The 14,508-nt window shown below is 45.0% G+C and overlaps 1 protein-coding gene across 7 annotated transcripts in view; it reads left to right on the forward strand.

The window, feature by feature from the left end:
- LOC106563228 (retinoic acid receptor RXR-alpha-A) overlaps positions 1 to 14,508 on the forward strand; it is a 153,855-nt gene that overhangs the window by 32,157 nt on the left and 107,190 nt on the right. For 4 of the 7 annotated variants that reach the window (XM_014128611.2, XM_014128610.2, XM_014128612.2 and 1 more), the window contains exons 2-3: positions 1,728 to 1,751; positions 13,997 to 14,197. In XM_014128611.2, coding sequence (XP_013984086.1) covers positions 1,728 to 1,751; positions 13,997 to 14,197 — 225 coding nt within the window. The remainder of the gene's footprint in view (positions 1 to 1,727; positions 1,752 to 13,996; positions 14,198 to 14,508) is intronic. The other 3 variants (XM_014128615.2, XM_014128613.2, XM_045690003.1) reach the window with 3 other exon arrangements.

The raw sequence follows: 14,508 nt of genomic DNA on the forward strand, positions 1-14,508 counted from the left end.
TGCCGGGCGCCGAAGGCTCCAATAGCACAATAGCAGAATGAAGAGATGGTAATGCCAATAAGTCTTCACGTCATGCATAGTCCCCTCTTTTCTGAAAAACACATTGTTCAGAAGGGGGAGGGCAGGACTTGGGTGGCAGAACCAGTAGCATAAAGTACTGAAGTAAAATACTTTAAAGTACTACTTAAATAGTTTTTCGGGGTATCTGTACTTTACTTGACTATTTATATTTTGGAAAACTTTTACTTTTACTTGACTATATTCCTAAAGAAAATAATGTACTTTTTACTCAATACATTTTAAATGACACCCAAAAGTACTAATTACATTTGAAATGCTTTGCAAGACAGGAAAATGGTCAAATGCACACACTTATCAAGAGAACATACCTTATCATCCCTACTGCCTCTGATCTGGCGGACTCACTAAACACAAACGCTGGCTTTGTAAATTATGTCTGAGTGTTGGTGTGCCCCTGGCTATCCTTTAAAAAAAAAGCCAATGGTGCCGTCTGATTTGCTTAATAGAAGGAATTAGAAATGATTTATACTTTTACTTTTGATACTTAAGTATATATAAAACCAAATACTTTTAGACTTTTACTCAAGTAGTATTTTACTGGGTTTTACTTTTACTTCAGTCATTTTCTATGAAAGTATCTATACTTTTACTTCAGTAATTTTCTATGAAGGTATCTATACTTTTACTTCAGTCATTTTCTATGAATGTATGTATACTTTTACTTCAGTCATTTTCTATGAAGGTATCTATACTTTTACTTCAGTCATTTTCTATGAAGGTATCTATTCTATTACTTCAATCATTTTCTCTAAAGGTATCTATACTTTTACTCAACTATGACATTTGGGTACTTTTTCTACCACTGGGCAGAACAGGGTGTCCCTATATATTGTGTGTGTGTGTGTGTGTGTTTGTTTGTTTGTTTGTTTGTTTGTGTGTGTGTGTGTGTGTGTGTGTGTGTGTGTGTGTGTGTGTGTGTGTGTGTGTGTGTGTGTGTGTGTGTGTGTGTGTGTGTGTGTGTGTGTGTGTGTGTGTGTGTGTGTGTGTGTTTGCGTGCGCCTGCCTTCATGTGTTCGTACATGCGTGCTTGAGTGCATGAGTGTGTGTTTATCTTTTTGTGTGTGTGCGTGCATGCGTGTGTGTGTGTGTGTTTAATTGCTTTATTATGTAAATGTATTTGCAGGGCGAGGTGGTGTGAGGGGGTTAATGGAAAACTTCTAGCTCCTTTACAGAACACAGAAAGGAGAGGGGAGGTTGGCTAGTGAGTGAAGGCATGTGGATTCACTTTAGGAGGCTAACAGGAAGCGTGCTCTGGGTCCTTCCTCTAGGGCAGTGGTTCCCAAACTGGGGGGGGGGGCCCGGTTTTAAACTTACTCTTGAAAGTTGTAATAGTAGACTGCACAAGGTGCAATTTAGAAATTGGGTATTGCATCATCAGTTCCTCTTGTCATGTTAGTCAGATGCATACCTTAGAGAGCTATTTACAACTTGTCAGAAATGTCCAAATCAACAAGCCCATGTCAGCTAACGTTTTTTTGGGGATCCACTGTTCAAGGACACAGACAAGCAGCCACAGGTCGCTCAGCTACACTGCTCTGTTCTTAATGACTTAAAGTACCTCTTCATAACCTCTACTTCTGCCCAGTCTTCTGTTCATTACTTTTTTAGTTCTCTGTTGTTAACCTGCGCCTCATCTTTTCTTTCAGAATCTACAATCCTGCCTATGGGATGTAAGCAATACTCTTACTTACCTGAAATGTTAACATATCCACTCACTAGCTAAAAATGTATGAAACCACATAAACAGAAACAATGTACTCTGTGGGGAGTATCTTTCCTATATTGGCTGAATTTAGAACATATATTTTTATTCAGAGCACATCAAACTATATTTCTATGTGGCGGACTGGCAGGCGGTGTTGTTTGATTGGGTAGAATGGGCCAGTGTGTGCTTTGCCAAGAGCTGTTGGCATGGGTAGACATTAGTCATGTGAATAGTTACTGTAAAGATCCAGAGAGGGATACTGGATTTTAAATGCTTGCTTGTCTCCGCTCCTGTCAAAGGAGCCTTTTTTCCCTTCACAACTCTTCTATCCAAATTTGATTATGCCGTTTGCCCAAAGAGCTCGTCGTCTGAATGCCCTTGTTCCCCCATTTCCCCGGAGGAAGGTCTGACGCGCACCAGCAGGCTTTGAACCCAACCCCCTTCCCTTCTCCTCGTCTCTTCTCTAACCTCGTTACCAAAGTCTCTCTTCCCTCCCCCTCCCCCTCCACCCCGCTGCCCTTCTGTTGCTCCTCGATCACTCTTCCTCCTTTGGGTTCATCGCTTCACAATGAGTGAGACATATAGCCTTGAATTATCATCAGAAACGATCACATTAGCATCATGTAGACTTAGCTCATACAGCACTGTGTAATGTACTGCTCAGTAGTGCTGTGACAATCTGCCTGTCTATAGACAGAACATCCAGCTGTTAATCAACATTAGCTACACACTTAGATTTCCCTCAGTCATACCAGGCCTCAATGTCAGCAATCGCAGTGGAACAGCATCAGTGTTTCATGAATGTTTACAGATGTTCAACTGAAGGGCACACAAACCAAGCCGCTGTGCCGCTTCACTTGTTTATGTTGTAGAGTGACAGTTCTGCTGAGACCAGGGTCAGAGAGTTGTTGTCTGCTTTTTTCTCTCTGACAATAATATGATAGTTATTGTATTACTGTATACTTTCTTATATACAACACATGTAGTATTTTAATAGTAACCGTGAAATTGATATTTTACTATTGAGCATTCTATAGTATAAGTTTGTATTTCAAGGTTGCCTAGATATTATAGATATGCCTAGATATTTCCTGAACAATAAACCAGGAAACAGAATGCCTGCTTTTCAGTATCTGGCAAAGTTGTTTAGGCATTTTACCAAATTATTTTTCAAGATACATTTTTCTCTTGTGTAGATAGCCATGCTGCATTCATAATTGAAGATCACCTATGCAGGAAAGGTCATCATTGTCAACTCCTCACTACAGTTGCCTTGTGGTTTCAACTGCCACTTTCATTACCCTGCGTCGGTGTGAAAGTACAAACTCAATTTGAGAGAGAAAAAGTAACGGCATTCACCTAAAAGAGCCGTTACAGAAAGGTGCTGTTGTTCCTTTCAAAAGCCTCTGAGTTAAGGTCTTGCAAAGCACAGTTGCTTAATAAGTCATTCAATAAAACTGTCCAGTTAACATTTTATGGCCAATTCCACAGGCCTCTGCAGCGTTTGGTGTTTTGACTCTTCGGAGACGGAGTCTAAAAATGTGTTTGTTTCACAATTTCTGTATTTAAGTTTATGTTCTTTCTACCCACACTTAAAAACCTAAGAATAGTTCAGTTGTTTTGTGTTGGGTTAGGTTGGGTCAGCATTATGTCTTCCAGCCAAGGTCTTCATAGGCATCTGTTTCTTCATAAGTCCGGCTGGCTGGCCTGGCCACCCTGGCCCTGCTTTCAGGCAAAAAAAAAGCCCTCAGGTGACTCTTGTTAACCATAGAAGTCAGTCTAGTCCAGTTAATTCATTCAAGGCAGTGCAACTGGTGGTGCCAGATCATCCCCAAGCTACTCCAGGACAAGCCCAGTTAGGAACCCTTTGGATTGACCTAGTTAGGTAGATCTTAACTAAGTTGGTATAGTTTTGTGGGTGCATCCATAATGACTCCTTGGTTTGACATGGAATGCTGTATGAAACTGTTATGGTCCTACTGGGCCTTGTAATTCACTTGAAACTCTATACCCCAGGAGGCACCCCGTGGGGTGAGCTAGCCGACTGGGACCCAGCTCTCTGGACCTACTCCGTGTGACCTGTCCTCTGCTGTGATTGGCTGGTCAGGGACCCCGGTAGTCTCAGTGGGGGGTCCAGCTTGGGGTGGAATTTCAGAGCAGGCTAGTGTTTCCACACCTGTGGGGGGTCCTGTTGTGTGAGGAGGGAGAGGTGGGAGACAGAGAGACACATAAAAGACAACTGCAAGGATGATGTTTTCTCACAGGGTTTGTGCCTAGAACACCAAAAAATTGCCTTTCTAATGAGCTTCATGCACACTTCCTCGTCTCCTTCACACGTCTACTTCATTGTCATAATAGATCTACACAGCCTTTGTTTTTATTGAGATAAAGAGGAGCTGAAAAGCATGTTTAGTGTGGTTTTCTTCAAAGGAAGAAAAGCTGCAGAGTGAAAAGACAGTTTGCTGATGGAGCAGATATGTCGTCGGGGAAAAGGTTGGATGCTTTCCATGCTGATGATCAGCCTCTGAAGGCGAGAGAGACACTCTCCCTTAGAAAGGACTAGGGCCCGGTTTCCCGATTGCGATGGAACTAAGGCTTATGAGTGTTTTAACAATGCATCTTTCCTGCAACAGCCGAAGATGTAACGTTTTTCCCAAAACACCATGCAGAGAGAAGTCGCTAAGTGCATCGTTTGAGCATTTGTCGATACTGATAGGATCGAAAGAAAGGCAGCAACTTTCTCAATTCAAATCTTAACTTATAATTATAATTATTTCACAATACTGATGACGGATCAGCTCCTAGAGAAATATTACCACCTACGGCTGCAAATATTGAGGTGGCTTATTCTAATGTTTATCGAATAAAAATGCACAAAATCACTGATTTGGCACATCATTGGGCACATTGTAGGCACACATCATGAAATATGTTGAGACAAATTACTGTCACGTCCTGACCATAGAGAGCTCTTATTTTCTATAGTAGAGTAGGTCAGGGCGTGACTGGGGGGGGTTTATCTAGTTTATTTAGTTGTATGTTGTTTTGGTTCTAGTTTCTTTTTTCTATGTTGGGATTTTTGTATGAGCCCCATTTAGAGGCAGCTGGTCATCGTTGTCTCTAATTGGGGATCATATTTAAGTAGTTGTTTTTCCCACCTGTGTTTGTGGGAGATTATTTTGAGTTAGTGCATGTTGCACCTCTTTCGTCACGGTTTGTGTTTTGTTTGTAGTTTATTGTTTGTTTTGCAAAGTTTCACATTAAAATAAAAGATGTGGAACCATACCCACGCTGCGCTTTGGTCTCCTTCCTACGACGAACGTGACAGAATCTCCCACCACCAGAGGACCAAGCAGCGTGGCCAGGAGTGGACATGGGAGGAGATCCTGGACGGCAAGGGGCCCTGGACGCAGATTGGGGAGTATTTCCGTCCAAGGGAGGAGATAGAGGCAGCAAAAGAGGAACGGCGACGTTACGAGGAATTAGCACGGCAACAACGGAAGCCCGAGAGGGAGCTCCAAAAAAAGATGCGGGGGGGCACACGGAGTGGTCGCCGACGGGTGAACCAGAGCCAGTCAGGGAGTCAAGTGAGGAACTCGACGAAAGATTCCGGAGAGAGGTGTTGGCGTTGAGAGCGCTGCAGAGTAGGCGTGCTTACCGTGGGGAGCGTGTGACCAGTCAGGCACCGTGTTATGCGGTGATGCGCACTGTATCTCCAGTGCGCATTCATAGCCCAGTGCGCACTGTGCCTGCGCCCCGCATTTGCCGGGCTAAAGTGAGCATTCAGCCAGGACGGGTTGTGCCGGCTCAGCGCTCCTGATCTCCAGTACGCCTCCTCGGTCCAGGATATCCTGCGCCAGCTCTACGCACTGTGTCGCCAGTGCGCATTCACAGCCCAGTTCATCCTGTGCCAGCGCCCGCACTTGCCGGGCTAAAGTGAGCGTTCAGCCAGGACGGGTTGTGCCAGCTCTACGCTCCAGACCTCCAGTGCGCCTCCACACTCCAGTATATCCTGCATCGGTTCTACGCACCAGGTCTCCAGTGCACCTCCACAGCCCAGTACGTCCTGTGCCTCCTCCTCGCACTCTCCCCGGAGTGCGTGTCCTCAGTCAGGTACGTCCTGTGCCTCCTCCTCGCACTCTCCCTGAAGTGCGTGTCACTAGTCCGGTGCCACCTGTACCGGTCCCACGCATCAGGCCTCCAGAGCGCCTCCCCAGTCCAGTACGTCCTGTGCCTGCTCCTCGCACTCGCCCTGAAGTGCGTGTCAACAGTCTGGTGCCACCTGTCCCAGCTCCACGCACTAGGCCTCCAGTGCGCCTACCCAGTCCGGTGCGTCCTGTGCCTGCTCTCCGCACTCGCCCTGAGGTGCGTGTTACCAGTCTGGCGCCACCTGTGCCGGCCCCACACATCAGGCCTCCAGTGCGCTTTCCCGTTCAAGAGCTTCCGGCGACAGTTCCCAGTCCAGAGCTTCCGGCGACAGTTCCCAGTCCAGAGCTTCCGGCGACGTTTCACAGTCCGGAACCTCCAACGACGGTTCACATTCCGGTATTTACAACGACTGTTCACAGTCCGGAACCTCCAACGACGGTTCACAGCCCGGAACCTCCAACGACGGTTCATAGCCCGGAACCTCCAACGACGGTTCACAGTCCGGAACCTCCAACGACGGTTCACAGTCCGGAACCTCCAACGACGGTCCACAGTCCGGAACCTCCAACGACGGTCCACAGTCCGGAACCTCCTGAGACGGCCCACAGTTCGGAGCCTCCTGAGACGGCCCACAGCCCGGAGCCTCCTGAGAAGTCCCACAGTCCGGAGCCTCCTGAGATGGTCCCCAGTCCGGAGCCTCCTGAGACGGTCCCCAGTCCGGAGCCTCCAGCGACGGTCCCCAGTCCGGAGCCTCCAGCGACGTTCCGCAGTCCGGAGTCTCCAGCGACGGTCTGCAGTCCGGAGTCTCCAGCGACGGTCCGCAGTCCGGAGTCTCCAGCGACGGTCCGGAGTCTCCATCGACGGTCGGCAGTCCGGAGTCTCCAGCGACGGTCCGGAGTCTCCAGCGACGGTCGGCAGTCCAGAGCCTCCAGCGGCAGTCTAAAGCCTCCACCGATGCTGGCTGGTTCGCAGGATGAGAGGGTTCTTCGTCCTGCACCAGAGCCACCTCCTATGCTGGCGGATCCGCAGGATGAGAGGGTTCTTCGTCCCGCACCAGAACCACCACCAACACTAGACACCCCCCCAACCCTCCCTTTTGGTTTCAGATTTTACAAAGTTTCACATTAAAATAAAAGATGTGGAACGATACCCACGCTGCGCTTTGGTCTCCTTCCTACGACGAATGTGACAATTACAGACAGTAGCCTCAATTTATTGAACATGAAATAGGCCTTGTATTTATATTTTAATGCAGTCATCTCTGTTTTCATTTGAAGCATATTTTTACACTACGATTGTTTGTATCAATTGCAAAGACATTGGTAACTTTGTATTTGTAGTCAGCTTTGTTCTGAAGTTATTGGCGGTCAAAAAGAGACGGATAAACTGGGATTCTATGTTTAGCAGAGAGATCTTCTTTGTATAAAGTAACGTGAGAGGGCAAAAAAGCATCTAACGACGCACTTAGCTGTTCTACGAGTGGTCTGTGGCAGGCGTTAGATTACAAGTGTTTTCAAGTGCAACGTTAACAACGATGGTTTTGGCAAACAGCTCGGAGATTTAACGATGCTGCTACGAATCTTCTAATGATGAACTTCGCCTTAAGATGCTTTTGGGAAATCCCGTCCAGGGTAGTGATGAGCATTTTATATCCAGAGAGAGGAGAATGAGAGCTGACGGGCTCTGTCTGTCAGTCTGTCTGTGTCTTTGGGCTCTTCTCTTTACAGTGTGTGCTCTGCTTTGATAGCTGATATGCTTTGATGAAGGGCCAGTCAAGGGAGAGAGTGTCATGCAGTGCAGCAGAGTACCTGCCAGAGCAGTAATTTTGCATAATGAGAGACTGCTGCCTTGGATTTTTCCTCGAAGTGAAAAGCAAACACCTGAGGTTCATGGAGTGTAACAGTGATGAACCTCCGCTCTGCTCTAATCACAGAACAGCACAGCATGCCACAGTGCACCGTGCTGGACTGAAGTCGGGCAAGGATAGGGTCTTTCAATTATAGTTCCTAACATAGCAAACATAAGAGATTCCTTTCAAGACCTTTTTGAAAGTGTTTTACATTAGTTTTACATTAGTGTTTCACATGGGTAAAACTCTTGAAGTCCACACGTATACTTATGCGCAACCATATGTCATTAATGAATAAGAACTAGAGAATAAGACAACACAATAGCCTATCTCAAGGGCACATATGTAAAACACTCAACACCCACGCACTCCGATGCAGAAGTCTCTCTGGTGCAGGAAGGGAAAGAATGGAGGGATGTGGCAGAGGACTGGAGGAGGCTCTAATTCCAGAGAGGAGGCCGAACATCCGTCTGAAGATGGTTGAAGGGGAATGGCGTATACAATGGTTGCCCTGGCGATTGATATCCTTGCTGCTAGGTCCTTCCCTGTGTGCACCACCGAGGCCCTATCCTTGAGGGCTTGGAGAGCTGCGCTCCTCTCTGTGTGGGAAAGATGCTTTTATTACGTCCCTGATCCATGAAGGGCCTAACGAACTTTGACCTTGGGCTTGATTGCCATGGTAATGCCAAACAACGACAGTGGCCATTCTTTAAGAGGACTAAACGAGGACTGCAGACCACCACCCCCACCCCAGTGATTTTTTTACTTTGACTGTTGAAAAGCGATATCCCATAAATACAGTAAAAATACTAAATTGTGTTTTTTAGACACAACTGCAAATTTAAAGGCGTAGGGCAGTCAGTGAGTTGGTCTGATGGGAATCTGTGATGTCATCGGCCTCCTCCATTGCTTGAGGAACAATAGAGGAGCAATCGAGAACGAAAGACTTACCTGGACCACCTATTGAGATATGCCTTTTGTTAAGTAAATCAGATGTTAAATGAGGTGAAAAGGAGACTGGAGTGCCACTTTAAGTCTCATAAATAGCCTAAATGATTTTACTGTAATTCTCCAGTAGGCAACCAGTGCACATTACACACAGAGATGGATATGAGTTGCTAACCCACAGTTTACAAGTGTTTCCTTAGTGTTTGGCGTTTCTATGAGACTGTTGCGAGAACAAAACGTTTTATTTGCGTCCTACCCTTTATTACGAATGCAAATCTCCATACCTTTGTTTCATTAGCACATTGTCATTATGCCTTTGTCCCATTAAGTGCTTTATCATCATGGCTCTTTTTCATTAGCGTAGTCGTATCTAAAGGCTTGCTTTCATTAGCACCGTGTTGTAAAGGCTGTCTTTTCATTATAGCACTCAATGTTTAATGAGAAAACCCCCAGTGTGTTTACACTGTTCCTATCCCTGACCGCCAATAATGATAATGCTGATTGACTGTTTGTGGGGGATGTTTGAGCTTGTCCCCTAAAGATTGGATCCTCGCACAGTTATTAAACCCAACGAGATCCCTCTCCTTTTCTCTCCTCCTGTTATCATCCCTCGCTCCAGTTGGAAATCAAAGAAAAAGGTGAAACATTCCTGTAATCAAGGGTGCACTGTATGAGCCAAGAAGACATGGAGGAGCAGCAGTATGATAGATGCCTTTAATGACAGATCACTAGATGACAGATCACTTGCGTTAGAGCTCTCAACAGGAGGACCTGTACGCACAGGCCTCTCTTCTACTGCTACACTTTCATCATTCACTTCTTCTGCTTCAAGAGGAGGAGAAATGAAGCTTTTTTATTATAACCAATCGAGAAGGGTGGATAGCAGGAAAAACAACCCCCAAATGTTTTTTTAGTCATCAAGAAAAAGAAATACATCTTTTCGATGTGACACTCCCTGAACATCTGAAATGGCATATTAATATCAGCTCTATGCTGTTTCTCAAAAACAATGAAATTAATGTGCAGGGTCACATATCAGGTCAATGTTTAATATGCAAGAGTTGATTAGGTAGGGTCTTGTCGCCTCTACTTTTGACCTAACGGTGAAAATGACACTGAATTAATTTGTGTTCTGTTTCTATCAGAGGAACATTCATTTGCTTAATGAAACTACAAGGAACAGTTTCCCCCCTCACTTATTATCTGATTCTCTTCACACTCCAGTCCTGTCTCCCACGGTTCCAGCTTAAGGTAACATTCCCAGCATTTGAATCACATACTGTAGCTTTACTGTGTCCCGTGGGAAGATTATTCCACTGGACGGCTAGCGGAGTGTTTTTTTGGCCCCTGTCTACTTGGTTTACACCTGATTTTGGAAAAGTCAAACTTGACTGGGAGCCTTAGCTCATATGCTAACTTGGTAATGTTCAGTGACATGGCTCGGAGCCCTATGGCATGTGTCATTGTCCAACCAGGATTTTGCTGCTGCTGTGCTCCCAGAGGAGACAGGGAAAATGTGGTGGGGTAGATTTGATGGACCAGGTCTACATCAAATCACATGTTTTACTGGTGAATTGGGCTGGACCATCTAGGTGTGGACTTAATTTACTTGCAGAACCATTTTAATGAGCATTCAAATGTATACATTTATACAGATATGTGTCCCAAACGGCCCGTTATGTGTCCCAAACGGCCCGTTATGTGTCCCAAACATCATTTTAATGTGGGTGAAAAAGGTAGTTATACTTCTCGCTGATACCTTTTGAATGTGACAACAGTGAAGTATCAGACAAACAGGGTGACATATCAACTTCTTCTCCTTTCAAACATGTTTATTCTTCAATAATGTTTGTGCTTCTAAGTGAGCAGTCTTCATGTCTGTTTTATTTAATTGAGACTAGAGGTCGACTGATTATTATTTTTCAACGCCGATACCGGTACCGATTATTGGAGGACCAAAAAATCCGATACCGATTAATCAGCCGATTTTATCTATATATATTTGTAATAAATGACAATTACTACAATACTGAATGAACAATGAACACTTATTTGAACTTAATATAATACATAAATAAATCAGTTTAGTCTCAAATAAATAATGAAACATGTTCAATTTGGTTTAAATAATGCAAAAACATAGTGTTGGAGAAGAAAGTAAAAGTGCAATATGTGCCATGTAAAAAAGCTAACGTTTAAGTTCCTTGCTCAGAACATGAGAACATATGAAAGCTGGTGGTTCCTTTTAACATGAGTCTTCAATATTTCCAGGTAAGAAGTTTTAGGTTGTAGTTATTATAGGAATTATAGGACTATTTCTCACTATACCTTTTGTATTTCATATACCTTTGACTATTGGATGTTCTTATAGGCACTTTAGTATTGCCAGCCTAATCTCGGGAGTTGATAGGCTAGAAGTCATAAACAGTGCTATGTATCCCAGCATTGCTAAGAGCTGCTGTTTGAATGAATGCTTACGAGCATGCTGCTGCCTACCACTGCGCAGTCAGACTGCGCTATCAAATATCAAATCATATACTTAATTCTAATACATTAAACATACAGAAATACGAGCCTTTGGTCATTAATATGGTCAAATACGGAAACTCTCATTTCGAAAACTCTTATTTCAGTGAAATACGGAACCGTTCCGTATTTTATCGAACGAGTGGCATCCATAAGTCTAAATATTACTGTTACATTGCACAACCTTCAATGTTATGTCATAATTATGTAAAATTCTGGCAAATTAATTTGGTCTTTGTTAGGAATAAATGGTCTTTCAACAGTTTGCAATGAGACAGGCGGCCCAAACTGCTGCATATACCCTGACTCTGCTTGCACAGAACACAAGAGAAGTGACACAATTTCCCTAGTTAATATTGCCTGCTAACATGAATGTCTTTTAACTACATATGCAGGTTTAAAAAAATATATTTGTGTATTGATTTTAAGAAAGGCATTGATGTTTATGCTTAGGTACATTATTGCAACAATTGTGCTTTTTTCGCAAATACGCTTTTGTTAAATCATCAAGTTGAAGTAAGCTGTGATTTGATAATAAACACTTGTTATGCAACGCAGAACAAGCTAGTTAACCTAGTAATATCATCAATCATGTGTAGTTAACTAGTGATTATGTGAAGATTGATTGTTTTTTATAAGATAAGTATAATGCTAGCTAGCAACTTACCTTGGCTCCTTGCAGCCACAAGGTCCTTTTGATGCTGCACTCAGCCTGCCACGCAGTCTCTTCGTGTATTGCAATGTAATCGGTCATAATCGGCGTCCAAAAAGGCCGATTACCGACTGTTATGAAAACTTGATATCGGCCCTAATAGATTAATCGGTCGACCTGTAATTGAGCCTGTTAAAGATGATCTCAGCTTGTCTGCGTTTGTTCATACAGGTCTGGGCTTGGTGCTCCACGTGCATCGCTGGCATTTGGATTATTCTATTATTCTAATCAAAGGGCTGAGGAATGTGCTTGACAGGCACAGCCCACCCCTCTCCTTAGAACATACACACGCATGCATGCACACAGTAAGGCACACTCACACACACACACACACACACACACACACACACACACACACACACACACACACACACACACACACACACACACACACACACACACACACATGCACGCAGCAACCCACACACATGCAAGCGCACTCACACACACTACACACACACTCCTGACCAAAGCGTCAACATCCCAGATGGCTTATCATGGGGAACTAATTCAATATCACTGTGCCTGTTTTAAATGTCATTGGATGAGTTCATCTGGAGTGACATGTTTTTCATGGACCAAATAAAGGAGCTATGTTGGGCTCGGAACAGAACAGAGCAGAACAGAACAGAGCAGAACAGAACAGAGCAGAACAGAACAGAACAGAGCAGAACAGAGCAGAACAGAACAGAGCAGAACAGAACAGAGCAGAACAGAGCAGAACAGAACAGAACAGAACAGAACAGAGCATAGCAGAACAGAGCAGAACAGAGCAGAACAGAGCAGAGCAGAGCAGAACAGAGCAGAACAGAGCAGAACAGAGCAGAGCAGAACAGAGCAGAGCAGAGCAGAACAGAGCAGAGCAGAGCAGAACAGAACAGAGCAGAACAGAACAGAACAGAGCAGAGCAGAACAGAGCAGAACAGAGCAGAACAGAGCAGAACAGAACAGAGCAGGGGGGCTTCTCTGACCAATGCTCTTAATGTCTGCTGGAAATCTAAAGGTCCTCATGAAGAAAATAATAAAGTCAGGATTTGAGGAGATCTGATGATGCCAATGAGATTCTCATGAACTCCTTCCTGTCGATAAAGGCTTGGTAAATCCTTCTCTAGAGGCTGCCAAGCCTGCCATGTCAGTCACAGAAATACATGCCTTTTCTGATGCCATTCATTGGGTCAAAGTGGATTTCAAAGGTCAGAAACTGAGCTCTGGTTGATGTACTGACTGATGGGGCTTTCATTTGATATTGGTTGTTTTGACACTGTTGTCAATATACTATCTCTACGGGGTTTTCTGTCTCGCCTACCTCTTCTTTTTCTGTGCAACTCATCATGTCATGTGTAGATATATACAGGATGGTGTGGAATGAAATAGGCTGGACTAGCGGGGGTACAGAACATTCAGTCACCCATTGTGGGAGATAATGACTTCCCTATTGAGTCTGACCCTGGTGGCCTCGGAGACAGACAGCAAGATGCCCCCCCAGGCCCCCAGGCCCTCCAGGCATCCCTGCCATTTGGCATTTTGCCCACACAGAGTTCCTAGCCCCAACTCCATGCCTCTCCACCCCTGCCTAGCCTCCTACAGAGCCTCCCGCGGGCGGTTGCCGCTCCTGGTCACCTGACCCTGGGCATGGTCATGAAGCTGACAAAGAGCTCTGAGCTAGCCTCATCTTCTGGGTTAGAGGGTCACAGAGACACAGTGCTCTAAATGTGAGAGGTTGCTGGGTCTCCATGTGGCAGGGGAGATGGATGTGTAACCTGCTGGTGGGAGGGAGGGAGGCCGGTCAGAGACGACGGGTACAGCAGAGATCCTTGTAATCTCCCTCATCCCCTCTCTGTTACCATAAAGGGCAACTTGTAATCTGTATCGACAGGCCTATCCAGGCAGCACCCTTCACCATGTTCAGTACCAGCAACCCTCATCTCAGCTTTCTCTCTGTTAATGTCAAAACAATGTATCGTCATCATCCTGTCTGGCTGTTCTAACAGACTCCCTCCCTCCTTCCCTCTCCCTCCCTCTGCAGGGTTCCTGAAGCCCCAGTGCTCGCTGGCTCCGCCCCCCCAGCGAGGACGCTCGGGGGAGGCCTGCTCCTGTTTCACCGGCATGTGTCACCTCCACCACCCCCGGATATCTACAGGTAACACTCATCGCCATCTCCACATCCCCTCGCCATCTTCCCCGTCATGGCAGACTCCGCACCTGGGAAGACACCTGTATCAAATAAGTATGAGCTAAGATTTGCCAGTGGATAGAAATAGTATATAGTTACAGTATATTCTACAGTACAGTATTATACAGTACATTTGACATACTGTATAAATTGTTTTATTTGGTGAGATAAACATAACATTCCTGGTAGTAGGAGCATTTAGTGTAGCAAATTTGAACGTCTGAACATGCCATGCCAAAGCAGTATATCCACAATGCAAGATGTTGCTTGTTCCGTTCCATAGCTACATGCACACACACACCCTGGGGTGTAGAGCTGTCAGAGCCAGAAATGTTGTTTCCAGGCAGGGTTCAGCCAGTCAGTCA

The sequence above is a fragment of the Salmo salar genome, chromosome ssa11 (assembly GCF_905237065.1).
Source record: "Salmo salar chromosome ssa11, Ssal_v3.1, whole genome shotgun sequence".
Classification (NCBI taxonomy): domain Eukaryota; kingdom Metazoa; phylum Chordata; class Actinopteri; order Salmoniformes; family Salmonidae; genus Salmo; species Salmo salar.